Consider the following 27,947-nt stretch of genomic DNA (forward strand, 5'->3'; position numbering starts at 1 on the left):
ACTTCACTTAGAAAATCAACACAATGTCATTGTCAATGCATGTACTGGTGCTATTATTGTTTAGGTTATATTTTAGAAAAAATATGCTAACACAGCGACATGTTTGCCTTCTATCGTCAAATATGTCCACCACTGTTTTGTTTTATTTTGCGGTGCTTTTTTGCAGAGATGCAAATATGAATGTTTATCTGCTGGACAATGAGGATGGTGTTACAACCATGATGAAGACATACAGTGACATTGGCCCAGAGTTCAAGTTCAGTCTCAAGGTCAGTCACCACTCCTGCACAGAAGGAATTAAACACAACTACGTTGTAGTATTTAAAAAAAAACTACTGTAAGCAGCAATAAGGGCCCCATTAAAGTGATGATCCACCTTTTTTTAGACTGCACACTGCACAGGTTAGTCTGGTATAGAACAGTACCGTAATGCTCCCATTTCCTCTCTGTGGTGTCACCCCCTGCAGGTGTCCGGAGGAATTTTCCCCGTCAGTCTGGTCTATCTCGATGTGTCGCTGCCCAGCCGCACTAAAGCAGGAAATCCTCTGATCTACATCACCTCAGTCACCACTGCACCTGTGAGCACACACAATGCTTCTCAAAATAATAATGTAATATATATCAGACACAGTTCATACACTGTGATATACTAAAAGTTTGGAATCGCTTGTCATAGAATAACTGTTTTCAGTAATATCATATACAGTGTAGATTGAAAAATAGTAAATGTTATTCAATATTAAACTGTAAGTATCAATTCATAGTAATTTTCTGATATAAAATTTCTATGAATGGCTATTTCATCTGCAAGATATTATTAGTGCTTTTCAAATATATTGATCAATATAGTTCATTCTCCATACAACTTTCTCAGTTATTATGGAATCATCTACAGCTCCATTCATCAAATTTCTTCCTTTCTTTCTTATTTTATATATAATATTTCACGCTTTTGAATGGGATCAGCTGCAAGATAAATAGGAAAATATCTGAATTTCTAAATTAATGAAGTGATTATCTAATGTTTTTCATTTTGTATTTAACAGGCTGGTGATGTGCAGTGTGAGACCAGCACACTGACTGACCCCTTAAAGATCAAAGAGAAAGCATACACAGCCACGTTTACTAAGGAGAGCTTCAGAGGAACTACTGAACTGGTCAGTTTGTGTGTGTGTGCATACCTTCTAATGCAGTTGATGCCACGTTTGCATGGAGCTTGGAAAAGACTACATTTGAATTAAAATCATTCACATTAATAATAAAGCTGCAAACAGCAAACTGCGGGGTCCAAGCACTATTTCATAAGCAGGCAGAACTTTGCAAATACTGTTATAGTGCACCCTGTTATCTGTGTCCACCAATCTTTGAAGGCTGTTTCAAAATGACAATAGGAAAAAAGCATTCCTTTTGATGTCCTGCAGGAATGAAAATGACTATAAATCAAAACAGCTGATAGACTCTGCACTCCAGCTAAATACAGATATAGGTAATTTGATAAAAATCAATTTTTGTTTCTCCGTTGTAAACAGAGCAAGACATGTTTTGATTACAGAAATCTGGGACATGATAATAAAACAATTATAAAACTAATGCCTGTTTTGGCAGTGACAATTTTAGATAATTTTGCGCAGAACTCAAAAACACTAGCCAGTACATAATTAGCAAATACAGCTTTGAACAGCTGTAAAAAACAAATCTAAGCGTAAAACCTAGTATTTTTCATTAAAACACTACAACTTTGATTAATTGCAGAAAATGTGTTTCAGGAGTGACAATTCTTAAGGTTCACCATTGATTTTCAGACTTTCTGACAATTATTTCAAAAGAAAAGGATCTAACTGCTCACCACGTGGCCATGAGGGACAGGGATGCAGTCTCTCTTCCTGCTGTAGAATGCAGGGGCATTTGAACTACAACTTGTGTTTCAGTAGTGATATGAAAACATAAAACAGTATTTTAATTTAAAAATTAAATCTTTCAACTTCACTTTAAAAGAAATCATAAAGATCTTTAAAAAACAAACCTGAAAATAGTATTATTTTCACAAGTGTAAATTTAGCGGTTAAGGTTTCACAAAGCCACCTCCCAAAAGAAAGTACCCTGTAAGTGATGATGTTGTATATATTTAGTTTATTACTATCTTTATTAATGCATTAGGTTTAAATAGATCATAACAAATGCCTTGTAATGTGTAAGGTCTGAACTTAATTGTTTTTCTTAATAGTTTTTTTCTGTAAAACCACTCTTTGAACTAATACTGTAGAATGGTCCATAATTATGTGTGAAGTTTGGTCACGATCAGACAATGTAGAGGTAAGCTACTGAGTCGGACAACCCTAGCCACAGTGACTGGTGTGCTACAGTCATACAGAATTCATGCTTGGGCCCCTGTTTATAATATTCTCAAACTAGAAATATATGAAATATGAAATTTCACTGAACATCTAACATTACACGTACTGTCTCAATTTGCTGATTATTATCTACATATTATCCACAGAACTGCAAGACTGCAACCTGTGAAACGATGAAGTGTGTGCTGAAAGATGTGAACCCGAAGAGTGATTACTGCGTGAATGTGACGGCGTGGATATGGAACGGCACGTTTGCGATGGTTAGCTAAGCTGTAGTTCTCATAAAGCCACACTGTCTTCTGCTACTTGACTACATGTATTTGCTTTTAAGGGGCCCATAGCATGGAAAACAGGATCTCTCTTTTTTAAATAAAGGTGTTTGAAGTAATATGTAAACATTGTTAATGTTTCAAAATGTACTATTCACTCCACAGTCCATATAAGAAAATACGCTGTAAAAACAGCCCATTTTCAATTCATTGTTTCTATGATGTCACAAGAACCAACTCATTTACATATATCCATGTATTCAACCTTCAGCTGTTTAGCTCCGCTCATTCACTGTGAAGTTATACGAAGTGTTTCAGCTCTTTGTGCTTTTTGAATAAAGCACAATGTAGGACAGCCAATCAAAACAGAGCTCATTTACATATTACTCTTAAAGGCATAATAACCAAGCCAGCTTTTTTAATTCTAAGGAATAAAGAGAAGTTGGAAATGGTCATGTAAAAATGTAAAAAAGAATTACGAACATTTTTGGTATACAAAACCAAACACATTTTATAAGTGGACCTCAAGGGAAAAAATATAAGAATATTAGATGTAGGATATAGGCCCTTTCTCCACTTGGGCATCATATCAGTACAATGATCTCATCCATAAGCATCATATCAGTACAAAGATAATGTGATGTTTAATGGACTACAACAATAATTGTGTTTTATCAGGGTTCTAATATTTAATATCTCTGTCTATTCATTTGAAAGGGATAGCAGAGCTTTGTTTTCCCTCTGGCTTTAGAGAAAATAATTATACCACTATGTCTCTCATCCTCATTCTGTCTCTCTCTGCTTAATCTGTGCAGGCTGATTTCCAGTCAGTGGTGCTGCCTGTGAACGCTCAGATCGAGACATCTCAGCCTGATCTACTCGTCATCACCCACAAACAAGCACAGGTACTAAATACTAATAATCAAAACTGCTGCTACGCTTTTATAACTCCATCAATGATTTGACATCATCTTCAGACTTTTTAACTGCAGCTCAATATGCTGTATATCAAGGGTGTAATGGCACACATATTTTCAGATTTGAGATTATTTTTGACTCAGAGGTAAAGATTTCATTATCTTCTCGATATTTTATATGCTAAAAAAGTCTTCATTCAAAACAGCTTTTGTTTGGCTTACTACAGAGATTATTTTGTCTTAGATAAATAAAGGTAGAACTGAAGCAAAACTTCAAGACCTGCTGTGCTGCCCTCTAACAAAAGAAACCACAAGAAACACAACCTTTAGAAAAGAGGTTCCCGCCCACTTTACTGTAATAGGATGCACCCTGATGTCTAGTTTTGATTGCTGACAGTGATGAAAGACGCTTAAAAGAGACAGAGAGATACTGACAACAAAGGTTTAAATTTAGATACACTGTTTTGAATGTAATTTTGTTTAAAAATTTCAATACTGTATTAAAATCATTAAACTCTTACCCCTCATTACACTGTATGATTAACAATGACCACTTAATAATACACCATAAGGCAAAGCACTAGACAGGTCTGTTGGGCGTCTAACATTATTTTGGCATAACAGACAGTATTCTTTGTAGTGGATCCCATCCACTATGGAACTGTACTCTTCATAGCAAACATTCAGCTAAATCAGGAGGCGTCCTGGAGGGCCGATTTCCTTTGGTGATTTTCCTGCTCAAACACAGCTGATTCAACTCATCGGTTCATTGCCAGGTTTAGATGAAGTGTTGGAACAGGGATAAACACCTGACTGTGCTGGACTCCGGCCCCCAGTTCCCCATGCCTGAGCTAAATTGTGTTGTCTCAACTTCAACTCCACTTTCTACCGCAGGTTGCTGTTACTGTAAGTAAACCCGGAGCCAAAGCAGACGTCCCTGTTGGCGTTATTGTGGGCAGCATCATTGGAGGATTACTCCTACTGGCTCTTGCTGTTGCAGCACTTTGGAAGGTATGATTGTCTCTGTTGTTCAAACAAACCAACTTTTAGCCTGTCGCCACCAAAAAACACTGGCTGCAAACGTCTTTGTGAGAAATGAGGTAATTCATGCAGTTTTTGGAGACTTGCTTTTGTTCATAAATGTTCCCTTGATTGACAAAAATAATCTCTGGGCTGCAAAAAACTTTCTTAGGAAGTGGAAGCATCTTAAATGTAGACAACATATCCAATATTTCTTGTTCTTGACATTGATATATAAGATTTTTAAACATATTTCTAGATACTTACTTAATTTAAGATGACTTAACTGAATGTATATCTTGAAACAGGCAAAATTATCTGGCTGTGCAGTAAGCTGATTTCACGGAAATAAGTAAAATAGCATCAAGAAATATGCTGAATAATCTTATAATATTCTTTCAACGATCTCATAAAGTAGAACATTTTATGTACTGCCTACATTTAAGATGATTTCACTTGCCTATTTACTATTTTTGCACTGCAGTAGATTTAAATGCCTTTTTTGTGATCTCTCCAGGTGGGATTCTTTAAGAGAAAATACCAGCAATTGCAGAAGAATGACGACAGCCCAGAAACAGAAGGACTGCAGGGGAGTGCAGCACAACCTTGAGACAAAAACTGATCTTGGAGCAGTCCAAAGACTGCAGGCCAGAAATGCCTGAGCCAAAAATCCAAAGACCCAGAGACGCAGATCAACACAAGCAACATTAATCTCACCAATGCACACCCATTCACCAGCATAAAAAACAATTTCAGAACCAGCATGGCTTCCAAAAAGATCTTTAGACCTGCCATGTCCAAAAAAAAAGACAGTCCAAAAGAGCTTCACTGGGAGCAACAGGAAAGGTGTTAACAGCTTCAGCAACACAGGCCTAAAGAGCTTCACCACCAGTAAGACTGTCCTACAGATCTTCACCAGCAACAGAACAGGCCTAAAGAGCCTTACCAGTATGAGGATAAACCAAAAGAGCTTCACTGGAACCAGCAGGACAGGCCTAAACAGCCTCACTACCTGCAAGACAGGCCTGAACTTCAACTTCATGTGAAGGAAAACAGGCATAAAGAGCTTAATGAGCAGCACAAGCCTCAAGAGCTTCAACAAAACCAGCAAGACTATCCTAGAGATCTTTACTGGCAGCAAGAAAGGCCTGAAGAGCTGATATTATGTGCCCTAACAGGCGTAGAACATGGCGCAATCTTGTGTGTGACCTGTGAATTGGTTTGAGTGAGGCAAGCAGAGCGTTTGAATACCACAAGGGGCAAACAAAGGAACTGTTGTGCCGACTTGGAAAATTCACCCTTCCGCTGTTTTTTCACGCCTGCTTTAATCAGTCTGTAGAATCTTTCGTTTGGGGGATTTTTCACTCAGCATTACTATCCTTGAATCTGACCAGCGATAGCACAAGAAATAGGGAAACACAGAAATGTTGCAGCTAATCCATTTCCTGCCCCTTTTCTTCTTTATCCTTATTTTTAAATACTGTAAATATTGTTAAATGACAGCACAAAAAAATGCAAATGACCAAGAGATCTGCCAACCACTGCGTTGGCAGTTTCTTGTGTCAACAATTTCCTAAGTCGCATATGGTGAAATGCCACTAAACACAGTAAGGAGAACTTACAGGGTTTATGGTTTATTTACTTGAATGGATACTCATTAACATTCCAAAGTAAATACCTTTTACAAAATGAACAATTTTAGAACCTTGAACCTTTAGAGCAAATATTTAAATAAATATTTCTCAAATTTCTACTGAAAAACCATTTTCTACCAATTACACTGGGGATGCATGGCCAGTAGCAATTTGCACCATTCAGAACAAAAATGAAACTGAGATAAAAATCTCCCTGTAATTGTAAATAAACATTCTTTTCGGTACACATGTAAAGTGAAAGTATTACACAGATCTAGAGGAATGTGGCTCTATAGCTCCATCTTGCAGTAAAGAACATACTCTACTTTCCCTTGACTTTAAAGGCAATTCCACCAATTTATAAAAAATTCTGCATAATGCACTCATGAAGATTCAGAGTGGTTTGGTGTGAAATGCTCCGTTCTACAGAAACTTGCTGAGCCAGAATCGTTCACAGTGGTGATACGAACCACACATCTGTAGTGAGACATATTTTCCAAAATTTTGATAAGGTTTTGGCCTGAAACTTTTTTCTTTATCTATTTATGGCAGAAAGTTCCGTGCAGGGAGTCCATGAAGAAAGCTGTTTTAGATTTATCACTATTTTACCATCAACATTACATATAAAAACTTGTGTCCACATGTAGGTTGTCTTGGATAGTAAATAAAATTGCTATTTTTACACCACCACTGTAAAGAAATCTGAATTAGTATGTTTTTCTACAATTAACCATTTCACATCAAACCACTCTGAGTTCATTGGTTTACATCTCAACCATTAAAATGGATGGAATGCATCTTTAACTTTTAATCAGAGTCAATGATAAGCAGAGTAACATGCTGACTTTCTCTGTCTCAGGAAAACTGCACATTGACATATTATACATTGTAGTGCATTATTTAAAGACTACTAATAGACTGTAATTTCAATATGCAGACCGTAAACTATAATAACAACCAGAGTACTCATAAGATTCATAGTGGAACCACATTTTACCTCTTCTGGTGCTTCAAACCTAATTTGCTTGGGACCTTTGTACATTTCAGATTCCTTATACATTATATTGTGCAAGCTTACTGCACGTTTCTAGATCCAGCCTACTTTTTTAATGTCTACGTCCAGCACTTTACCAGCTGTAAAAAAATAGTTTCATACTTTTTGGGGTTTTTTTGTTTTTATTTTTGTTTTTTTTTGTCATGTTTGGTACAGTACACTGAGATGCATTTGAACTGTACAGTTATGATTAGTTTAACTCATTCCTGTGCATTGAACATACAATCAGAGCCCTTTTTGTGTAGCATGTATCAGAGGAAATGTGCAGAACATTTACTGTAGTCATTTTTCATTTTTCTCTTCAGAGTAAATTAAATGACCTAACTAAGTAATGTGTTGATACAGATTTGTTGGCCAAGGCTCCTGCACTCACAGAGTGATGTAGCATGTAAGGGAAATGATCAGGGGAGAGAAATAGAAATGCACAGAACTAAATGTAAATGTTTACATAAAGAATATTTGCACTGGTACATTGTTTGCTTTTTTCATAGAAATACTGCAAATTCAATATTACTTTTTTGTTACTTAAGGCTTTATTGTAATTCATTTATTGATAATAAAATCTTTAAAAATGTCTGTGTTGTGTGTCGGTTTTCAGTAAAAACACATATTCCATGCTCTGGGCTGTGTAGATTGGCTGTGGATAAGACATTAGATAAAAGCACTGCGGCTCACTGGACAGTTCAAAGGTCAGCATGCTTTGCTCCAGCCCCACTTCCTGTCCACAGACACTCCTTGTTCTCTTTCCAGCAGGGCTCCTCTGATTCATAAATCTCCTTAAAAAGGAAAAAAACATAGGCAGAGCACAGTTGAAGCGGATTTTTTTCTGCATAATCCAACTATTAAGATGTAAACAAAGTCATTCAGAGTGGTTTGATGTGAAATTAAGTCAGACTTGTCAACAGTGGTGATAAGAACCTGGTGGGTTTTAAACAGTAAATAAAATGGCTATATTTGTGTTGCAAACATTGTGACCGCAAGTTCCTGTCACCACCACTGTAAAGGAGTCAGCTTTGCTGAGTAAGTTTCTCTACAATTAACCATTACACATCATCTCAATGTTTAAATTATGCAATCGTTTTGGGAAACTGGTGGAATACTCCCAAAAACAGGATACATTTCTGGACTAAATTCACTGGACTAAAAATAGCTGAACAGCACTGAGGATGTTCCACAGATAAGAGAAATGTAATGTTGACACAAGATTAAAGTGCTTTTCAAAGGCCAGATGTAACATACCTTTTTCCAAATTGGGACAGTAGCTTTCAGAGTGTCTATGCAGTACTTCACAGCCTCCAGTGAGTCGCTACGGTGAGGTGATGAAATACCAATTATAACACTGGCCTCTGTAATAGGAACTGCACTGTAGATAGAAAAACAGACCAAATGCAGTTAATATCCTGATAATATAGACAGCTTCTGTTTGGCTCCAACTCTTGGCACAATAATACAGTAACTAAAAATTACTACTAGAAAAAAAAGAAAAACAAACCACAAATGGTTATCAAACTTTTCAGTGTTAAACGACATAATCAGAGCATTTTTTAGTTTTTTTTTTAGTCATTATAAATTTGAGACAATTTAAAGAGATTACATCTACAGTCCATTTTCGTAAAGTTGATGCTATAAGTCTAAAATATAAATATTAGCCCAGGGATGAATTATGGTTAAGTTAGCTCCCGGGCTGGACTTATTACTAGTTTGAGGGTTGAGGTTACCATTATGGTTTCAGGCACAAGTTCAAGATTTTTAATCCAAATCTAGTTACAGAGAATTTGGAAATTGGCTAAGTATGTATAATTTACCTAAATATGACCATTGAAATACAGTGTTAGCAAATATTACAAAAAAAACAGCAGTCAGTCCAGAGTTTTCATAATCAGTGTACTGCATAGCACTTTACAATAAGACTACCCATACAAAGCTTTACTAATTAATATTAATGATCAATAATTAACAAATTAGTCTATTAATGGTTATCAATTAATCATCATAAACACATTACAAATCATAAATAAGCATTTATAACGCATAATTAAAAAGAGAAACAGTGATCTGTTGCTTGCCAAATAGTGAGCCCATAGTCATTTATACTGTTAAAGCTCACATCCTGCCATTTACTGATCTTATTTTGTCTTCTCCATCAGTCAGCATTAAACCTGTCACATTCATATTCATCAGATATAATGGCTTGACCTTTTTATGTTATAATGTGTGTGTGCATGTGTGAGTGTTAGTGTATGTATGTATAATGTGTGTTACAACTGCTTATTAATGATTTTTATATGTTTAAGACCTTAAGACCTAATTTATAACTATGAATGAACTCATTTTCATAAACACTTCATAAGAGTAGTCTTATCGTAAAGTGGTATCCAATGCATTGCCATTTTTCACATCTGCTCACCCGAGTCTGTGATGGATGCAGATGTGCCGGACACTTGGCCATCTTGCTCTAATTTCAGTGCATACTTTTTTCAGCTCTGACTCCGCCATGGGCACATATGCTTCGTATTCGAGCCGAACTACCCTCTTCCCCTCAAAATTATCTCTTGTCGTCCCTGCAATAAACAGGACAGTCATACTCACTTTTTTAGAGATGGCAAATACACTGCACAACAACATAACAGACAGAAGTTAAATAACATGCCCTACCAATAAATAACGAAATAGCTCCACAGGAGGAACATCTTACTGAGTCAGATACAGTATCAGTGGAGAGCTTATCATTGGTGAGTTTAATCAGATCTAGAGAACCTCCTCCATCCTCAGCCATGTCTGCAAGCATACAAAAGTTTGAACAAGGTTTGCATTAAAATGTGCTGAAGTGTGTTCTCTGTAGAGGGTGTGTTAACTTATTTTTAACTAGACAATCAACAAAACATGTAATGTGAATGGTAATAGAACATAACTGTTCCTAATCAGGAAAAGGTTTGAAGGAAATACAATATCCCCTTAATTATTAACACAAAATCAGTTCATTTAAAGAGAAATTACAGAAGTCAAAATATTAAATGAAGTTCTGTACCCGCACTGAGGCTCCGTCTAGCCTCCACTGAGTGGTGGTATGACCGCGACCTCGTCCCCCTCCCGCAGGATCACCTGCTGATCACCAACGGCCACGTACTCCTGACGCAGTGCCAGCACCACGTGCTCACGTACAGCACTCAACCTGATAGGAGATTTAGTGAAGAGAAAGTCAATGAATTTAAACAAACAGTTTCAGCAAAAAGCTATCGGTTTTATTTAAATGTTTTTTTATGACATCACAAAAACTAGGAATTAAAAACGAGCTGTTACTGCAGTGTAGTATCCACATATGGACTGTTAGGGGGGGTGGGGGTGAACAATACATTTTGAAATGTTTACACACTACATAAAACTCTTACATTTAAAAAAAAAATCTGATTTCTCATGATATTGCTCCTTTAAATTAGTGGTGGTAAGTTTGGTATAGTTTACCAACCTGATTCCTTTCAACTGTCCATTTCAGTAAAGGCCCAATACAATGATTCTGATTCACAAGTCAACTCATCTCCTTCATTTTCAACGAGACTGAGTTCAAGTGAGTCACTATGAGTGGTTAAGTCAACTTACTAACAGAACTTGGACCGCACAACAGACAACCCAAAAGCACTGATTCATTCACATCAGTACAGCGATATGGAGATTCAATAGCAGAATTAGTCACTAAACTGAGATGCTTTTGCACTTCTCATACTTACTTTGGATGGCGCTTCTCCAGTTCTTGCCAAAGCTGAAGGGTGGTTAACTGTGACTGCAAACTCACAGTCTCAGATTTGAGCCCTGTTAATTCTGCGCTTTTTGCAAAATACAACACCAACACCTAGTAAACATAAACAGCACCAACATTAATTACAGCACCTACTGTATTCACTGTTACTCAAAATATTCAGTTTACACTCACAACGAAAGATTCAACCAAATACCAGGTGTTTGCTGATACTACTACTGAATAATAGACCAATATTAACGTCTTAAGCAGGCACGTCAAACTGGGGACCTTCCAGGCCAAAGTGCTATGGAGATTAGAGCTTACTCTCATCTGACACTCTGAATTCAGTTCATGAAGACCTTGCTAATCAGCTGACGAGCCAAATCAGGTATGTTTAATGTGGCTGAAGTCTGCAGTGTTTTGGCCCAAGAGGACTGGAGCCTGACACATCTGCCTTAAAGGGATCTAAAACTAGCAATTAATACGTTATTAATATTCTGTAGCACTGCCTTGTATCCATAAGCCTTATTGGTTTGACCAAATTCACAATTTTGTATCCTTTTTGTGTTTTCATCCATCAGTGTACTCTTACTACAATACCCAGAATACACCACGCAAATACATTGTACAGCTACTGGGAATCCTCAAATCACAAAGAAATCCTGACTGCTACATAGCTACTGATGTAGAGACTAATAAAAACAAATGTGATATTCAGCTTCCTAGTAGCAACGTTAGCTATCTGGCGTCCTTCTGCATTTACACGTAAGTATCCGCCCTCAAAGGACATGTAGTTTTTCGAAAGTTCCTCCCACCTTCAAAATGCATCATCAGACCACGCGTTTCCTACTCTTTAAACTGGGAAATTTCACTCTAAAGACTATTGCAGGGTTATATGGTTCTATACAGAACCTTTTTGAAAAGGGTTCTATATAGCACCAAAAAGGGTCTTGACATTGTAACAACAGAAGAACCTTTTTTGGTGCTATATAGAACCCCTTTCAAAAGGTTTTATATAGAACCACAAACAACACATTCTCCATCAACATAGTGATCCAAATCACACGAAGAGTTCTTTGAGTGTTCATGGTTCTATATAAAAACTAATCTTCTTTATTAAAGAATCCTTGAAGAACCACCTTTTTAAGAATGTAGGCATGTATGCAGCAGTGAAGGTTAAATTACTAGTTTTGGTCAGCATGTCCCTTTAAGTTTCAACATCTTAGGTTCCTGAAGTCTTCGTTGTTTTCTCTACAGTGGAGCCTCTGTCTCATTATCCATGGTCCCATTACAGAGCGCTGATCAGGTTCCTCTTACTGACAAATATGCCTAAGCTTGGACGGTAAGGTCAATTTAGACAAACAATAATCGCTTGTGAAATTATTCCCATTTAAATTCAGTTAGTACCACAAGTGAACGTTACAGTCGTACTCTACAGTTCACACTTTCTTAGATGGTAATATAATTACCATATGATTACACAATAAGGCTAGCTTCTGATATCACTTAACATATAATAATTATATTACTTACATTTTTATACATATTAAACAAACTGTCATTATAATATGATCATTTATGATTATACGTATATACTGCACAGTTGGTTTAGTCATTTGCATGTGCCTCAGCATTCCAGATGGAAATCATATGTTATAATCTTTCCAAGCGCCATTTAAAGCATGTAGGTGTGCAGTTTATTATCTGGTGATGTTCTGGTTGTACAGCATATAACTGTGTTTACATGTTAGAACACACATTTTTACTACAGATTAGAATTACTGTAAAAGAGAACTGTTAAAGCAAGGTGAAGCAAATGGCACCTGAAAGAGAATGATAACCGCTACTTTGCATAATATCGGCAATTATTTAGATTATCGCGATATTCAATAATACTGATTACTGGCCCAAGGTTATACCTTGTGTTATGTCTATTCAGCGAGAGAGTAACGTTCATCTAGATGTATGTAGCCCTGCACTAAATATCACAGAAGAGTAAAAACAAGAAATACATCCAACTAAAGTGTATCCAAAACAGTTAAATGACAATAATTTGGGATTTCGGAACGAAGCTAAAGTCAGCTTCTTATTCGCCAGCTTCTTGTGCGAATTTTCTCGTTCCACCTTAAATGGCGCAGCAGTTATAATTGTAACGCCTCAGGCGCCAAAGTTTAACCGTGGCACCATTTAAGGTGGAACGGGAATATTAGAACAAGAAGCTGGCGAATAGGAAACCAACTTCAGCCTCGTAACTTCTCATGGCTTAAAGGATTTAAATGCACACTGTCAACCGTAATGTGTGGCCAGTAGTGATGAAACCTATAACAGAACGAGGTTAGAGAAGCTAACAAAGAACAAGCGTCTTCACACTAATCAGTAATACCTAGGTTACCGTCACACTGTCTACAGTGTTAAGTTACATACACCGTGTCAACTTTTATAACATCCAACAACAGCTTACGAAAAGTACGCATAAAATGATTAGTATTTTGTACAACACATGCTCTACTTTCCTTTCAAAAAGCTGAAAAGAGTGTAAAATCGTACCTCGGTAGTCATGAATGCAGCCTGTTTGGAAACACATGACTTGGATCTTTCACACTGTTTTCTGTGTGAACTTCCGCGGATCTGAAATCTGATTGGTCCTGCTCTGAGTCAGCTGACCGCGGTTCAGGAACGCCAGGTCAACATCCAATCATAATCCAGATTTTTTTTTTGTGTTGTTTTTGGGTTTCAGTCTGCATTTGGAAAGCTCGTCTACTTTGGATAACAGGAAACTTAATTTGTGTTTCTAATGATGACGCGAAAGAAAAAATCACGAAAAGTGCAGCGGGTTTGAAGCTCTCAGTACCCATCACCCACCAGCAGATGTCGCCCGTCCCTCGCTGTGCTGAGCTGGGTTTAATTTCAGACAGGTGGAATTGTTTGATTTTTCGTTTGATTGAATCAACGTGGCTGTAATTTTTAGTATGAGGACAACATGCATTTTCTCAGCTAACAGGATTTTATAAGAGGGGGCTGGATGCACATTGGCCAATTCTGAATTTGAAACAGCTGACCGGGAGAGAGAGAGAGTGAGTGATTTAGGGAATAAATGAAGGAGGGAGGGATCGAGGGAGGGAGCGAATGACTGAGAGTAAGTAAGTATATGGGTGTTCTGAAGCAAAATAGCCTTCAAAGAAAACATTATAACCAATATTTTAGCATCATCAACATTACTTCGAAGAACAAAGGAAACACGTGTAGGTTCACTACGCAGCCCTACTGGTGACATCCCGTATAAATAAAAATAATGTGTATGTTGTATTAACACGTAGGAACAAGATCCTAATGCATGGCCACGACTTAGTAAGGCTTAGGAATGAGATAATTAAGTCGTGGCCATGACTTAGTAAGGCACAGAATAAGATCATGTCTTATTAAGCTGTGGTCAAGGTTTAATCATCTCATTCCCAAGCCTTATTAAGTCATGGCCATGCATTAGGATCTCGTATCCACACCTTACTAAGTCGTGGCCCCGACTTAATTATCTCGTTCCCATGCCTTATTAAGTTGTGGCCACGCATTATTTATATTTATAGGGGATGTCCCATATAAATGAAAATTATGTGTACATATTAACACTTGGGAACGACATACTAATGGCCACGACTTAGTAAGACATGGAAGCGACATAATTAAGTCATGGCCACGACTTAGTAAGGCGTGGGAACAAGATCATGCCTTATTATGCAGTGTTCAAGGCTTAATTATCTTATTCCCACGCTTACTAAGTTGTGGTCGTGCATTAGGTTCTCGTCCCTATGCCTTACTAACTCGTGGCCACCATGTGTTAATATGGCGTGGCCATATATTATTTTTATTTTTACAGTAGGTCACTAGCAGGGCTCTGTATTATTAAGCTGTGGTCAAGGCTTAATTATCTCAATGAAATGCCTTACTAAGTGGTGGCTACTCATTAGGATCTCATTCCCACACTTTACTAAGTCATGGCCACGATTTAATTATTTCATTCCCATGCCTTACTAAGTTGTGGCCGCGTATTATTTTTATTTATACGGGATGTCACTAGCAGGGCTTCGTATTATTAAGCTGTGGTCAGGGCTTAATTATCTCATTGCCATGCCTTACTAAGTCGTGGCCACGTATTATTTTTTATTTATAGGTTATGTCACCAGCAGGGCTCTGTATTATTAAGCTGTGGTCACGTCTTAATTATCTCATTGCCATGCCTTACTAAGTCATGGCAGTGCATGAGGATCTCGTTCCCACGCCTTACTAAATCATGGCCACAACTGAATTATTTCGTTTCCATGCCTTACTAGGGCTCTGTATGGGTGGTTTACTGGTCATTCTGGAGATTAAATAAAAAGGCTATATTTGTGTTGAACCAGGTCTCTCCTGGTTCCTATCACCACCACTGTAAATACATCTGAGGTAGTAAGTTTCTCTACAAAGAACCATTTCACACCAAACTACTCTGAATGACTTTGTTTACAGCCCAGAGATTAAACTATCCGGAATTTTTGAAAGTTTGGCAGAATTCAGTTTTACACTGTGACTTGTATTGCAACGGGTGACGGCCAGTCTAAGTGCAGTACAGCTTGTCTACCGATAGAGGGCAAGCGAGGCCACATTTTCACCACTGCACTTTCTGAGATTGGCCCGGTTTTCCTGCGGAGCAGCTACCTGTCATCCAGCAGACGCGCAACACTCTTGTCTGAGTTGAGCACTCAGTGCTGTCTACTGCGTCTGATGTAATCCAATCCCCAACCCAAGAGGCTCCTTTGAAGCAGGATTTGTTGGTCTATATTTGTGCGCTCGACCTCGGGGGAGGACCAAACAACTGTCTCCACTATGACCAGAATGACCGCGCGTCTATTATTATCGCTTAGAGTTCCCTCTAATGGAGCACTTTAGGAGATTAACGCGCTTATATGGGCGACTGAACTTTGATGGAAAAGCGGCTGTTATCGCGGATCTGTTCAAAGCTGAGAGCGACAGTCCAGTGTAGTTTCAAACACAGTCCTGTATAGACAGCAATAGTGCTGAGCATGAGTTTAACATAAACATGGAAGTATCCAGAAATATTTAACACTACAAAAATCAAAGAACCTGCAGTGAATAATACCAAATTATGACCAGAAGCCCTTTTCAGAGGATGATCTCTCATAGACCTCTGTAACCAAAACGCACCGTGGTAAAATCGTCTGGTGAAGCTGCTTTGCGCCATTATGCGCGCCATTCTTTGCGCAAAAGCTGTCTTCGATTTCCTCAACAATGCTGTCAGGGCTCGAGGAGAGAAAGTTTCTCAAGCTCATAAAACGTCACCTGACGAATCTCCTTGGTGGTGAGCGAGCCGTTCTTCCAGTGTCCCCACCCCCCTCAACTTTTTGAAGCCCGCCCACCAAAAGGCGCTCCACTCCAGAGCCTCATAGCGATTTAAAACGCAAGACTGGCTCTCTATGACAGGCACTGGGTGTCAAGCACGCTAAGCATCCCGTCCTACACGCCTCATCCACCCGTCCTACATCCGGCCCTCCTCTCCAAGGATGCTCCAGCTGCTGCAGCTTCGCCAGGGCGTGCTCGCGCTGCTCATGTGGCTCGCGCACTTCATGGAGGAGCACCGAGTTCAGGGTAAGAGCAGCTCGTCTTTGTGGTGTTCTCCGTGTAGTTCCATTGGAGCTGGAGGCTGCGGGAGTCTGGAAGCGCACTGGGGCTGAAGTGCGGTGACGATTGCGCACAGTTATTGCTGTGCGTAAAAGGGGGGAAAGTGGAGAAATGGTTGCGCAGCTTCAAAGAAGTAGGTTTTTGTTGAACAATTTTGAGGTTTTTGCTGTATTTTTGGTGTACACCGTGCCGTTGCAGCTTAGTATGTCATTTGGCCATTCTGGTACTTTACTGTGAGGTGTTCTGTTTTTGTTTTGCATGTTTATTTTGCTAGTTTGTCTGTTTTTCTGGCCCACGAATGGCATTTACTGACACTTTATGGCATTTTTATTACTTTTATTCCACGGTCTTAGTTAAGTATCTCGTGCCTCTCGAGCGAGGGAGCGCACGGTGACTAAGCCTGCCCTTACACTTCCTTACAAACAGCTCTCTTCTAGAACTTCTAGATGGTCCACATAAGCCTGATTCAAAGAAGTACCCCAGCAATTTTCAACCAAATCTCTTTCTGCTGCATCTGATTACCACACACAATCATTTCAATGCGTTTCTCTGTTCTCAGTAAAAGAACAGAAACCCTTCTTGCTTCAGGACCTGCCTATTGGCTTCTATTACAAGCACATTTTGAGTCAACTGGTTTTGTTTTCCCTTCTAAGCACTGGAAAACATATCAGAACTATTCTCTGTGGTAATCAGCCATACAGTACACAAGAGGCAGATAGAGAGAAGGTTGAAAAATGCTGGACTATTTCTTTAAATATATCATACACTGAAAGTTGGCCATAAGTCTATGCACTGTTAGAAATAAAGGTGCTGTGCAGGTACATTTTTCGTTTTTATCAAGGTACAAACAATATAACTGTTCCCTCAAAGGTACAACAATGGTTTTAAGGTCCAATTGTGAACCTGAAATAAGTTTTTTCCAGGTGAAAAGTACATATTTGTACCTTTTCATAACCTGATGTTTTAAAACAGAACAATACAAATTAAAAAGCCTGGAGACGAGACGGGGTGTGTGGAGTCAATACAACTTAAAAAAATCGAATTTCAATGGATTATGGTACAGTTATGTTCCCTGACTAAAGGTACTGAGATGTAGCCTTGAGGGTTCCACCCCAGTGACAAGAGGGGCACTGCCCCAGTGACAGTTTTGTACTTTTATTTCTAAGAGTGTGGATACTGTGTAGGTTTTGAAAGGCTCAGCTTGTACAGGGTGCTAACAGGGCTGATTCTTTCCAGCTGGCAACTGCTGGCTTGAGCAGGGGAAGAACGGGAGATGTCAGGTCCTCTACATGTCCGGGATGAGCCGAGAGGATTGCTGCAGAGGTGAACGGCTGGGCACGGCGTGGACAGAGGAGGACGTGCCCAGCAACACCTTATTTCGGTGGCTGCTCCTGAATGGTGGTGCTCCCAACTGTATACCATGCAAAGGTATGTTGCTGATGCAGGCTTTGCAAAAAAGAATGAAATGTAAATTAACTTTATAGTGGTCACCAACCTGTGCCTAGAGATCAAGGGCTAATTTCTGAGGCCCAGTTTTAGCCTAACCCTAAACAAGGAGTAGTTTCTTGGATTGTGGACTAATTGTAATGACAGTATTGCTGTTTAACAGTTAAAAATCCAATTTAGCCTAGGTTTAGGCTTAATCTAGGTCTAGAAACCTAAGTGGTGAAATACTTTTGGCATTGTTGTGCAGCCCAAGACTAAGCTTAATTAATGTTCAGAAAACTAGACCCTAGAGTTTAGTGTCAGCTCCCTCTGATCCACATTATCAGTTTACTTGACTTGAGTTGGAGCTAAATTCTTCATTTGGATTAGTGCTGATATTGGTTGAAACCTGCAGCAGGTCTCGTAGGACAAGGTTAGTGACCACTGTAATGATACAGTCACATGCAAAAGTTTGAAAACCTATCCCACTTATTAGAAAAAATAAAACTATAAAACATAAAGGGTGCCATAACTTTTGCATGTTACGTTTTTCCCCCAGTATGTTACCTTCAGCAAATAAACAGTAATTGTGCATTAAAATGAGCAGAAACGCCTGAACTTTTGCTTACGACTGTATATTCAGATATATAGGTCAAACTGACACTGTTTGACTGACTGATTGGTTGGATTTGTTAGAGACGTGCGATAATGTGGACTGTGGTCCTGGAAAGCGGTGTAAGATGAACAAGAGAAACAGGCCGCGCTGCATTTGCGCTCCAGACTGCTCCAGCGTCACCTTCAAAGGACCTGTGTGCGGCTCAGACGGGAAGACCTACCGCAACGAGTGTGCGCTCCTCAGAGCCAAGTGCAGGAGATACCCCAACCTGGTGGCCCAGTATCAGGGCAAGTGCAAGAGTAAGTATGAAATACTGTATATTTTGTCAGTTCAACCTAAAAAAAATGTACTTCAGGCAGTATATGTTGTTCTAATCCTTTGATTAAAACAAAGCAAAGCAAAATAACAGTTCACATGCACAATCAGTCCTTTTCCATTTTTTCCAACGCATGGAGTTTGTTAGATAAATAAGTAAATAAACTAATGTCAAAACATGCGTCAGAATTAAAGTCTATGACCCAGACTAGCCAATGCTGACTCTTACACAAACTTTCAGGGCCATATTCAATGATCAGTCCAGTTGTTCCTGACAGGACTCAACACTAATCATAGAGTAGAATGTACTTTGCTTGAAGTCTATCCATTTGAGAGTCTAATTTACTCCCACATTTCTCCTTATCTTTGCCTAATCCCTGTCCAGGAAACCCTGAGAGTCATACTTAGTCCAAGGATTGATCTTGTCTTCATTACATCAGGATTGAAGACAGTCCAATCAAACATGTTTCAAACCAAAACTATTCTTAGACTGAATCTTAGAAATTAAGATTAGGTAAATTAAGTGTTGTTGAGAGTCCCTGAGAGTCTAATCGATGCCAAGGTTCTGTGCTCATTAAACCAGCCTAGCAGTGAGAACCTCAAACATCTGTTTCTTAGGCTCAGTCTGAATCTCAGAAACTAGGATTAGATCAGTTAGATTAAGTAAGAGCATTAGTCCAAGGTATAACTTGTGCCCATTAAACCTAGTGTAGAGAATGCCAGTCGAACATTTGTTTCAAAACAAAACTAGCCTCACTCTCAGAAATTAGGATTAGGTAAAGTGAGAGACTCTAAGAGTCTAGTGTAGTCCAGGGTTTAATCTGTGCTAGTTAAACCAGACTAGCATGCAGAATCTCCATTCAAACATTTGTTTCAAACTAAAACTAGGCTTAGTCTTAATCTTAGAAATTAAGATTAGGTGAACTAGGTGAAGCATTTAAAGGTCATCTTCCTGGATTCAAATTAAACCTAGTTCTGGATTTAATTTTCCTTTTAGTGGAGAATTGCCATACAGAATGCTGTGCTTAATCTCTGTCCAGGAATCTGACCCGGAGAGCCTAACCTATTCCAAAATTCTGTTTAATCTGTGCTTATTAAACCAGCCTAACTTTCAAAACAAAACTAAGCTTAGCCTCGATCTCAGAAATTAGGATTAGATTAAATCAGCCCAGTGTGGAGAATCCCAATCAAACATCTGATTAAAAACTAGGCTTCGTCTCAGTGTCAGAAATTAGGATTAGGTGAATTAGGTGAAGTGAGAGTCCCAAAGAATTTATTTAGGCCAATGTTCAACTTTATCTGTGCTCATTAAATCAGCCCAGTTTGGAGAATCCCAATCAAACATCTGTTTTAATGAATCTGTTTCACATCTGTTTAAAAAACTAGGCTTAGTCTCAATCTCAGAAATTAGGAATAGGTGATATAGGTACAGTGAGAGCCTCTGAGAGTTTTAATTGAGAGTCTTCCTCTCTAGGAGTCATGGACTTAGATTAAGGGTTAGTTTAATCTATGCTCATTAGACCAGCCCAGCATTGAGAATCTCAGTTCAGGCATGTGTTTCAAACCAGAACCTGAAACAGAATTCAGTGAAAGGTCACTAAAATCTTTGCAGAGGCTTTATTGTCACATGTCCCAATTTTGATGCTTTGCAGAAACATGCCAGGATGTCCGCTGTCCCGGCACCGCCACATGTGTGGTGGACCAGGTCAACAACGCCTACTGTGTGACCTGCAACCGCATGTGCCCCGAAGCGACTTCTCCCGAGCAGTACCTGTGTGGGAATGATGGGATTGTTTATGCCAGCGCGTGCCACCTCAGAAGAGCAACGTGCATTCTGGGAAGATCTATCGGGGTGGCCTATGAGGGCAAGTGCATAGGTGAGAACTCTGCCTTTTTGTATCAAATGATTACCCAGAGGAACCAGGTTAGAACCCAGCTGATCTGCTTTTAATGGTTACTTTTACACTGCTGAACAATGCGGACGTAAACACTGCCGTTAAAGACTGTACATTTGCTTCATCTTTTTCTTACGGTTGATTGTCTGCATGTACTGTGTCTACTGAGTGTCTGCTGCTGTTTCGTGTTAAATGCAGCGTGGTTCCGAGAGGAGCTATATTTCATTAATCACTCAACACCTGGCTGTAATGACGAGTGGCAATAAAGCTCAACATGTTCTAGGATTAGCACTTACAGTCCATGCAATCATGTTCATTAGGATAAAACTGGCAAAACCGATCCTCGATCAGGCCCAACTCCAACCCTCAAAGCTTTGCTTATATAATGCTCTCTAAACATGTGGTCCTCATTAGTTTGCTGTGGTGCAATAACCCATGATTCCATCATCTGAACACTGAGCCTTACTACACAGTTGTTCGGGTATCTCAGATTGGGTGAGTGGCTCCCAATCCCAGACTTGGGGACCCCTTGTTTGCGATATTTTTTTACTGTAACACACCTGACCCAGCACATTAGGGGCTTATTAACCCCTAAATTCTAGAACATTTATATGGATTCACACTAAACCACTAACTACATCATTTACAGAGTTGGCTGGTGATGAAATACATGTAATCTAGATTACAACCATCAAAAACTTGTACAGGTTCTGTAATTCCAGTAATTTTTTAAAGGTTAATAGTTTTAAATTCTCAATTTGTTTAATGTGCTCCCAAACTGCAAATAGCTTCATCACAATGACTGATACCCTCCCGAGAGAAAGACGGAAGGGTATACTTTCGAGAAAGAGGAAGGAAGTGGATATTAGTCCTGTGTCTTCAGATAGTTCAAACTTTATGAAATGAGCTAACAGACTATGGTAACAGCTTAGACAGTTCGATCAAAAACAGTCCAAAAGTAGTTTGAAATTAAGTTAAATTAGGTTAGATTATATCTTTTAAGTAATGTATAAACTACATACTTAATCTACTGCTAGATAACATTCCCAAGCAATCTATTAAACTGCCTATTAGTTTCATAGCAGTTACTGAAAAATTATAGAAGACACTGAATTTATAGTAAATAATGAAGAATTCATAGTACTACCTGAGTAATTTATAGTAGATACTTAATTTATAGCTGTCACTAAACATTTCATAGTAGGTACTGAACAATAAGTCTTAAGGTTAAGCACTGAATAATAAGCTTACACTACTAAAAAGAACATGGTTCTTCAAAGGTTCTTTAGTAACGAAAATGGTTCTATAAAGAACCATGAACACTTAAAGAACCTTTTGCATGATTACAGGGTTCTTTGCATCATTAAATGGCTCTTCAGATTAATGGAGAATGTGCTGTAGATGGTTCTCCATAGAACCTTTTTGAAAAGGGTTCTACATAGCACCAAAAAGGTTTGTTCTATTGTTATTATGTCAAGGCTGTAACAACAGAAGAACCCTTTTCAAAAAGTTATCTATACAAAACCATCTTTTTTTAATTGTGTAGGGATTGAGGGGTTAATTAGTTAATGAGTTGAATCAGGTGTGCTAGCTAGAAAACACAAAAATGTGCAGAATAAGGGGTCTCACTAAATTCAGTTGACCCCCAATAGTAGAATGGAGACACTTTCTGACCTTCTGTTTCTGCCCTCAGATGCCCAGTCATGTGATGACATCCGCTGTCCCGAGGGGAAGCGGTGCCTGTGGGATGCAAGGACAGGACGAGGCCGCTGCTCAGCCTGCGAGGACGACTGTCCGGAGAGCCACCCCGGAGACAGCGTGTGCGCCAGCGACAACACCACCTACCCCAGCGAGTGCGCCATGCGGCGGGCCGCCTGCTCGCTCCGCCGTGTCCTGGAGGTCAAACACGCCGGCTTGTGCAACTGTAAGTAGAGGATGCTTAGACCGGACATGCAATGCTGGCATTAAGAACAGCCGTTAATGTTCCTGCCCTCCTTCACCCAAACACCTCCACCTCCGGTCTATGCTATGCTATAGTGCAACCAAAAGAAACAGCAGGATTCTGGGAACTGATGATGTCTTTGTTTTCTCAGCCCTCCTGAGACAAATACAGCCATATGCTGAAGTTTGAACACTCCTGGTCAAATTACATGTGTTGTTGATTTTTGATGAAGTGAAAATAAGCTCACACATCCTCTACAAAGAACACACTTAAATATGGCGTTTTTGTGCATAATTTCTATTTTTTGCTGTGTTTAACGTACTGAAAAAAAGAATATGTGGCTTAACTTTTTCAGAGGCTATACTTTATTTTGTAGTATTTTTTCCAATATGTTAAATTCAGCAAATAAACAGTAAAAGTGCATTAAATGTGCAAAGTGTGTTCTCTGTAGAGGATGCATTCACTTGTTTTCACTTAGAAAATCAATAAACCATATAATTTGACCAGGGGTGCCCAAACTTTTGCATATGACTGTAGCTGTTGTACCCCTGAGCTTATTACATTCTAAGGCTTATTATTCAGTTAGTACAATGTAAACTGACTTAAGTTATAGAAGTCTGGACCCACCAGCAGCTTCTGGGCGTTTAAGGTTTAACTGAAAAGCTGCAATGAGCAAAAAATAATTCACTGAAATTAATTTCATGTGCTGGTGCATTTCGCCCTGTTGGCTTCACTTAAAGGGTCACGCCACAGTTTTTCCCACATCAGGCTTATTACATCTTACTATTGTCGTCATATATTAGTGTGAAATCTTTGTACAGTTTCTGTGCTGTGATTGGTCTAAGCTTTGGCCTAGTCTGCTGGGCCAGTGCTGAGAATAACCAAATAACAATTCAATTTGTTCCAATAACAATGTAATTTGGCCAAGTCAAAGACCTGCCTAATATATGATATATTTAGTCTGGGACAGCTCCAGTTCAAATCACAGGTTATGAATTTATCATCTTAAACAAAAGGTCACATTGTTGATCCCTTATAAAAGCTAGATTACTGGTGTAAACGGGTCACGTGGAGAGCACACAGGGACATACATTCACTTTCCTCTGCTGTGCTTGTGAATCTGTTGCTTATGCCTGTGGCCCTGGCACAAAGTCACAGTGAGGATCATGAGATAAACAATTTAGCTTGTGCATGAGACATCAACACAAGCTGACCTGAGCATGTTCTACTCTGCCATCTTAGATTCTAATCAGATGCTTTCTTTAAATCGCTTGAAAAAAAGCATCCTGGACTCCCATTTTGGATTGACCAGGATCAGTTTAAACATTAGAAACAACAGTAAATATGCAACTTTTTTGAAAATTCAGAGCAGATGGCTCATTCTATTACATACACGCACACACATATATAAGTATATAATTTATGTGTATACTGATTATAATTAAATTAATATATACAAAACATGTAATTGCACATGTACTTATATACTGTGCCATCTTTCATTCATTTAATTTCCAGTCAAAACAGCCATTAAGTACAACTCATTCAATTTTCAGCATCAGGGGGAAAAAAGTAGAAAACAAAAAGCCAGAACGGCATCAGTTTTTTTCAGTATTTATTGTGTCCACTTTATTACCTTTATTACAGCTTCCATTCTTTCAGGAGGCTCTCAGTTTTTCAAAGAAATTTGCAGGGATATTTTTCCATACCTCCCAAGTTCAGTCTTAGAAGTTGGTTGCATTTTCTGCTTCCCGCCATCTAAGCAATATATATATATATATATATATATATATATATATATATATATATATATATGTGTGTGTGTGTGTGTGTGTGTGTATATATATACTGACTGATATACACATGCATATACACATATATATGATATGCCCATATGTGTATATATGGGCATATATACACAATTAATGTGTGGGAAAATTCATGTGCGAGTGCAGTCCACCCTTTTGTCACATCTTGGCAGCACTTTGGCAGTGCAGTTTTCAGTATCGGGTTTGTTTTGACTTAATAATGTCATATAAGAGTGTGAATCTTTTCAGTTGAGGAGGGGCTGGGGAAAAAGTTATTGATGTTGGAAAATTGCGAGGCTTCCCTTTTCGCTAATAATGCAATATGGGCTTTTCCATATGCTTATTAAGCCTAGTCCAGGACCAGGCTTAATTTGCATGTGGAGACTTTGGTGCTAAAATATGAGGTAATGGCATTGTTACTAACAACGCTCTGAAGGCTTTATGTGCTATGAAGTGTCTATAACTGAACTGTGCTTATTGTTTTGTGTTTATGTGTGGCAGTATTAAAAATGTGTCTTCCAGAGCTCATTACAGTCAGTTTATCTGAGCTTTAACTTGTTTTAACCCCTTAAACTCTGAGACTTACAATACTCATGCTCATAACTATGTGCCATAAGTTTCTTAATAGCTACTGAACAATAAATACTAATTCATAGTTGTTGCTGCATAATAAGCTTTAATTACACAATAAGCCTGGAGTTTAGGGGGTTAATGAATATGATTTGATTAAGACTGCAAATCTATGTTAGTAACCGAATGTTCCTTTGAGCCATTCGGCCTTTTCCAAGCCTGTCAAAAATGAAAGCGCTTTTCTTTTTGCTTCCAGGCGTAGACCACTGACCTGTCCGAAACCCCTGACCCCCCTCTCAGTCCCACCGCACAAGGCTGCCCGCCCGCTTTCTTGTGCCAATCAGAAAAAGCATTATCATTTCAGATGCTTTGCTGGAAAAGAAGCAAAAACCAATAACCATTAACCATTAATGGTTCTTTAAAAAAAAACAAAAAAAACTTTTGTTGTCCTTTCAAAGCCATGCGGTGAGTTTGTGTGCTGTTGTGTTTCGTACTGATGCAACAGCTACTGTGTTCCTCCGCGTAGCCATCTCGGAGCTGACGGAGGAGGACGAAGATGATGAAGAGGAGGAGGAGGAGGAGGACGAAAATCAGGACTGCACGGATTATGTTCACGTTTCTCCGATACTGACGGGGTGAAGCGCCGTCAGCACCGGCACTCGACGTCAGTGCAGAGTCAGTATTCATACTGTACATAGAGATATGCTTATTTATTTTCCAGGGAAAGAAAGAAAAGAGGAAGATTTCATATAGCTCTGTCTTCTGGATGTTTATTTATATATTTTTGTGTCCATTTATTTATACATTTATAGTGTCTGACTGACTATCTTTTGTCTTCTGTATATTATCCTCAACACTATTTATTATAAGGTGCAATGTGTTACGTAAAAGCGTGTTGATTTCGTGACCTAAACAGTATATACGTCTCATTTTCTACAGTGCCCAAACACGAATATCTGCCTGAACGTTTTGTATATGTGTGCGTGTGTGTGCGCTAGTTGGAAACCTAAAGCTCACTAATAAATGGACTTCTAAGCGGATCTGGTTTTGTTTACAATCAAAGCAGACTTAAACAGCTCTGCCGTTAAAGTCTTTATAAGCAATTTATTTCTGTCTTCTACAAACGACATGCTATTTGATGTGAAAAGAATAATGTGAGAGAGTAAAAAAACCATATGGACATTAAAATGTGGGCTTTTTTTCTACATTGGAAGGTTTTTTTGCTATATTAATGCTTGAATGCCATTTTTGTTGCCAATATTCTAATGCAGTCAATGGTCTTTGTAGAAGGCTCTACTTTGTTTTATCACAAAATGTATAGGATTAACTATATCAATGATCTTATAATACTTTTGCTATTTTTTTCTTTTTGGTTTGTTATTGTTGATTATTCTGGAGATTCAGCTGTAAGTATATAGTTCTTTTTTTATTGTTCAGTGTACATAAAGATAATGATGCCATTTGTAAACATGCAGTATGAGTAAAAACTGGTTAAAAATATGGTTGTTTCCTTCTCTTTTTGTTTTTTATTAAGCTTTCTATGACTCAGAATGACTCGACATATAGTGACGTTTCTTCCCAAGAATGTGTGGGTTTGGAAATGTGAGACCTCGTACAAAAATAATATACACAGCATCTTGTCGCTGACCAAAGAAAAACATGTTTTTTCAGTGTTTACTTTTCTTTGTCATTTGAGCACAGCAGTTGTCCTTTAGGTTTTATGATTATTTGTTTATTATGCTCCAATACAGCTTGGAATAAAATCTCTTAACAATAACTGACACTGAAAGCTAAGAACGTTTTTGCCTTCTCCTGTAAACTTACCATTTTGGAGATCATATTTCTTTAGACAGCAACGATATACTGTACTGTGCAAAATTCAGAGACCACGCTACATTCATTTCCAGTCAAAAGACGTGACATTATCCATTTTTCCGTGCCAGGACTAAATCTAAAAACTTCACATATTTGATGAAAAATTACGCAGAAGCCTCATAAACTAAATATCTAAACATTTCCAGCATTTAGTGTGTCCACCTTTTACCTTTATTACAGCTTCCACTCTTTTCCAGAGACTCACTTTCAGTTTTTCAGAGAAATCTGCAGGGATATTGTTCACACCTCCAAAGTTCAGTCTTAAAAGTTGGTTGCACTTTCTGCTTCTGACGATTCAAATAATCCCAAATGTTTCAGTAGTTTACTGATGTTGAGGTCTGGACTGTTGGGTGGTCAGTCTACCAGCAGCTTCTTTGTTTGATTTGCCAACTTTATTTTTTTGTTTATCTTTGTATATGTTTTTGACTCCAGTTCTGGAAATCCCTGTTTTTTTCCACTTTTTTTTTTTTTACTTTCACTTTCCCCTTCCTTATGCATGTGGATCTTATATTTCATCTCCTCAAAAACATCTCCTGAAAGATGAGAAACTAAAAGACCATTCTGATTGAAAATTAAATAAATGAGGGGTGGTCTCTGACTTTCACACAATACTGTCTTACAACATATTTCAGTTTACACTGAAATTCCTAATTATTCCATTGTTGGGAAGGATTCAGGAAAAGTGTTTTTGTCTTAATCAGAGCTGTTGTCTTTTCACTGGAAGTGAGTCACACAGACATACTCAGAGCCAAATCCTACAGTAGCCACCAGAGCTGTCTGGACCAGAGCAAGAAAACTAATTTAGCAGGAAGTTGTACAGACAGGGCTAATTGGCAGAGGTAGTGGT

General features: G+C 38.5%; 4 protein-coding genes across 6 annotated transcripts in view; 2 read left to right on the top strand and 2 right to left on the bottom strand.

Annotated features, from left to right (window-relative positions):
• Nucleotides 1–7,824, top strand: part of LOC118824515 (integrin alpha-2-like) — a 42,649-nt gene extending 34,825 nt beyond the window's left edge. Inside the window, exons 23-29 of the mRNA XM_036594733.1 lie at nucleotides 167–269; nucleotides 468–578; nucleotides 1,047–1,157; nucleotides 2,501–2,614; nucleotides 3,439–3,528; nucleotides 4,435–4,551; nucleotides 5,078–7,824. Of these exons, the coding sequence (XP_036450626.1) occupies nucleotides 167–269; nucleotides 468–578; nucleotides 1,047–1,157; nucleotides 2,501–2,614; nucleotides 3,439–3,528; nucleotides 4,435–4,551; nucleotides 5,078–5,170 (739 nt within the window). The 3' untranslated portion in view covers nucleotides 5,171–7,824. The remainder of the gene's footprint in view (nucleotides 1–166; nucleotides 270–467; nucleotides 579–1,046; nucleotides 1,158–2,500; nucleotides 2,615–3,438; nucleotides 3,529–4,434; nucleotides 4,552–5,077) is intronic.
• On the bottom strand, nucleotides 7,380–10,025 carry LOC118824516 (molybdopterin synthase catalytic subunit). The gene is made up of 4 exons (XM_036594734.1): nucleotides 9,904–10,025; nucleotides 9,656–9,809; nucleotides 8,488–8,611; nucleotides 7,380–8,024 (listed from the first exon to the last, which is right to left on the bottom strand). Exons 1-4 carry the CDS (start codon nucleotides 10,022–10,024, stop codon nucleotides 7,932–7,934), a joined length of 492 nt encoding a protein of 163 aa, XP_036450627.1. The 5' UTR covers nucleotide 10,025; the 3' UTR covers nucleotides 7,380–7,931.
• Nucleotides 9,904–13,596, bottom strand: LOC118824517 (molybdopterin synthase sulfur carrier subunit). The gene is made up of 4 exons (XM_036594735.1): nucleotides 13,532–13,596; nucleotides 10,974–11,095; nucleotides 10,277–10,420; nucleotides 9,904–10,026 (listed from the first exon to the last, which is right to left on the bottom strand). The coding sequence occupies exons 1-3, from the start codon at nucleotides 13,541–13,543 to the stop codon at nucleotides 10,294–10,296; spliced, it is 261 nt and encodes an 86-aa protein (XP_036450628.1). The 5' UTR covers nucleotides 13,544–13,596; the 3' UTR covers nucleotides 9,904–10,026; nucleotides 10,277–10,293.
• A 2,797-nt stretch (nucleotides 13,597–16,393) lies between these two features.
• On the top strand, nucleotides 16,394–26,383 carry fstb (follistatin b). Of its 3 annotated transcripts, none has more exons than XM_036595661.1 (6): nucleotides 16,394–16,621; nucleotides 17,891–18,082; nucleotides 18,776–18,994; nucleotides 20,663–20,887; nucleotides 22,599–22,829; nucleotides 25,752–26,383. In XM_036595661.1, exons 1-6 carry the CDS (start codon nucleotides 16,537–16,539, stop codon nucleotides 25,862–25,864), a joined length of 1,065 nt encoding a protein of 354 aa, XP_036451554.1. In that variant the 5' UTR covers nucleotides 16,394–16,536; the 3' UTR covers nucleotides 25,865–26,383. The 3 variants fall into 3 exon arrangements, with proteins under 3 accessions (XP_036451554.1, XP_036451556.1, XP_036451555.1); XM_036595663.1 differs by having other exon boundaries at nucleotides 25,482–25,863; XM_036595662.1 differs by lacking the exon at nucleotides 16,394–16,621 and adding an exon at nucleotides 16,635–16,787.
• Nucleotides 26,384–27,947: the final 1,564 nt, after the last annotated feature.

The sequence above is a fragment of the Colossoma macropomum genome, unplaced genomic scaffold (genome assembly GCF_904425465.1).
Source record: "Colossoma macropomum unplaced genomic scaffold, Colossoma_macropomum, whole genome shotgun sequence".
Taxonomy (NCBI): Eukaryota; Metazoa; Chordata; class Actinopteri; order Characiformes; family Serrasalmidae; genus Colossoma; species Colossoma macropomum.

Bases quoted from the DNA above. Each gene is read 5' to 3' on its own strand.
- LOC118824517 (XM_036594735.1), bottom strand. The intron at 10,421-10,973 runs GTAAGTATGAGA...ATCTCCTATCAG, and splicing joins CTGGAGAAGCGCCATCCAAA to GTTGAGTGCTGTACGTGAGC.
- fstb (XM_036595661.1), top strand. From the start codon at position 16,537: ATGCTCCAGCTGCTGCAGCTTCGCCAGGGCGTGCTCGCGCTGCTCATG. The intron at 20,888-22,598 runs GTGAGAACTCTG...TTCTGCCCTCAG, and splicing joins CTATGAGGGCAAGTGCATAG to ATGCCCAGTCATGTGATGAC. The intron at 22,830-25,751 runs GTAAGTAGAGGA...TCCTCCGCGTAG, and splicing joins ACACGCCGGCTTGTGCAACT to CCATCTCGGAGCTGACGGAG.
- LOC118824516 (XM_036594734.1), bottom strand. From the start codon at position 10,024: ATGGCTGAGGATGGAGGAGGTTCTCTAGATCTGATTAAACTCACCAAT. The intron at 9,810-9,903 runs GTAGGGCATGTT...TGTTTATTGCAG, and splicing joins AGCTATTTCGTTATTTATTG to GGACGACAAGAGATAATTTT. The intron at 8,025-8,487 runs GTATGTTACATC...TTCCTTTTTAAG, and splicing joins CTGTCCCAATTTGGAAAAAG to GAGATTTATGAATCAGAGGA.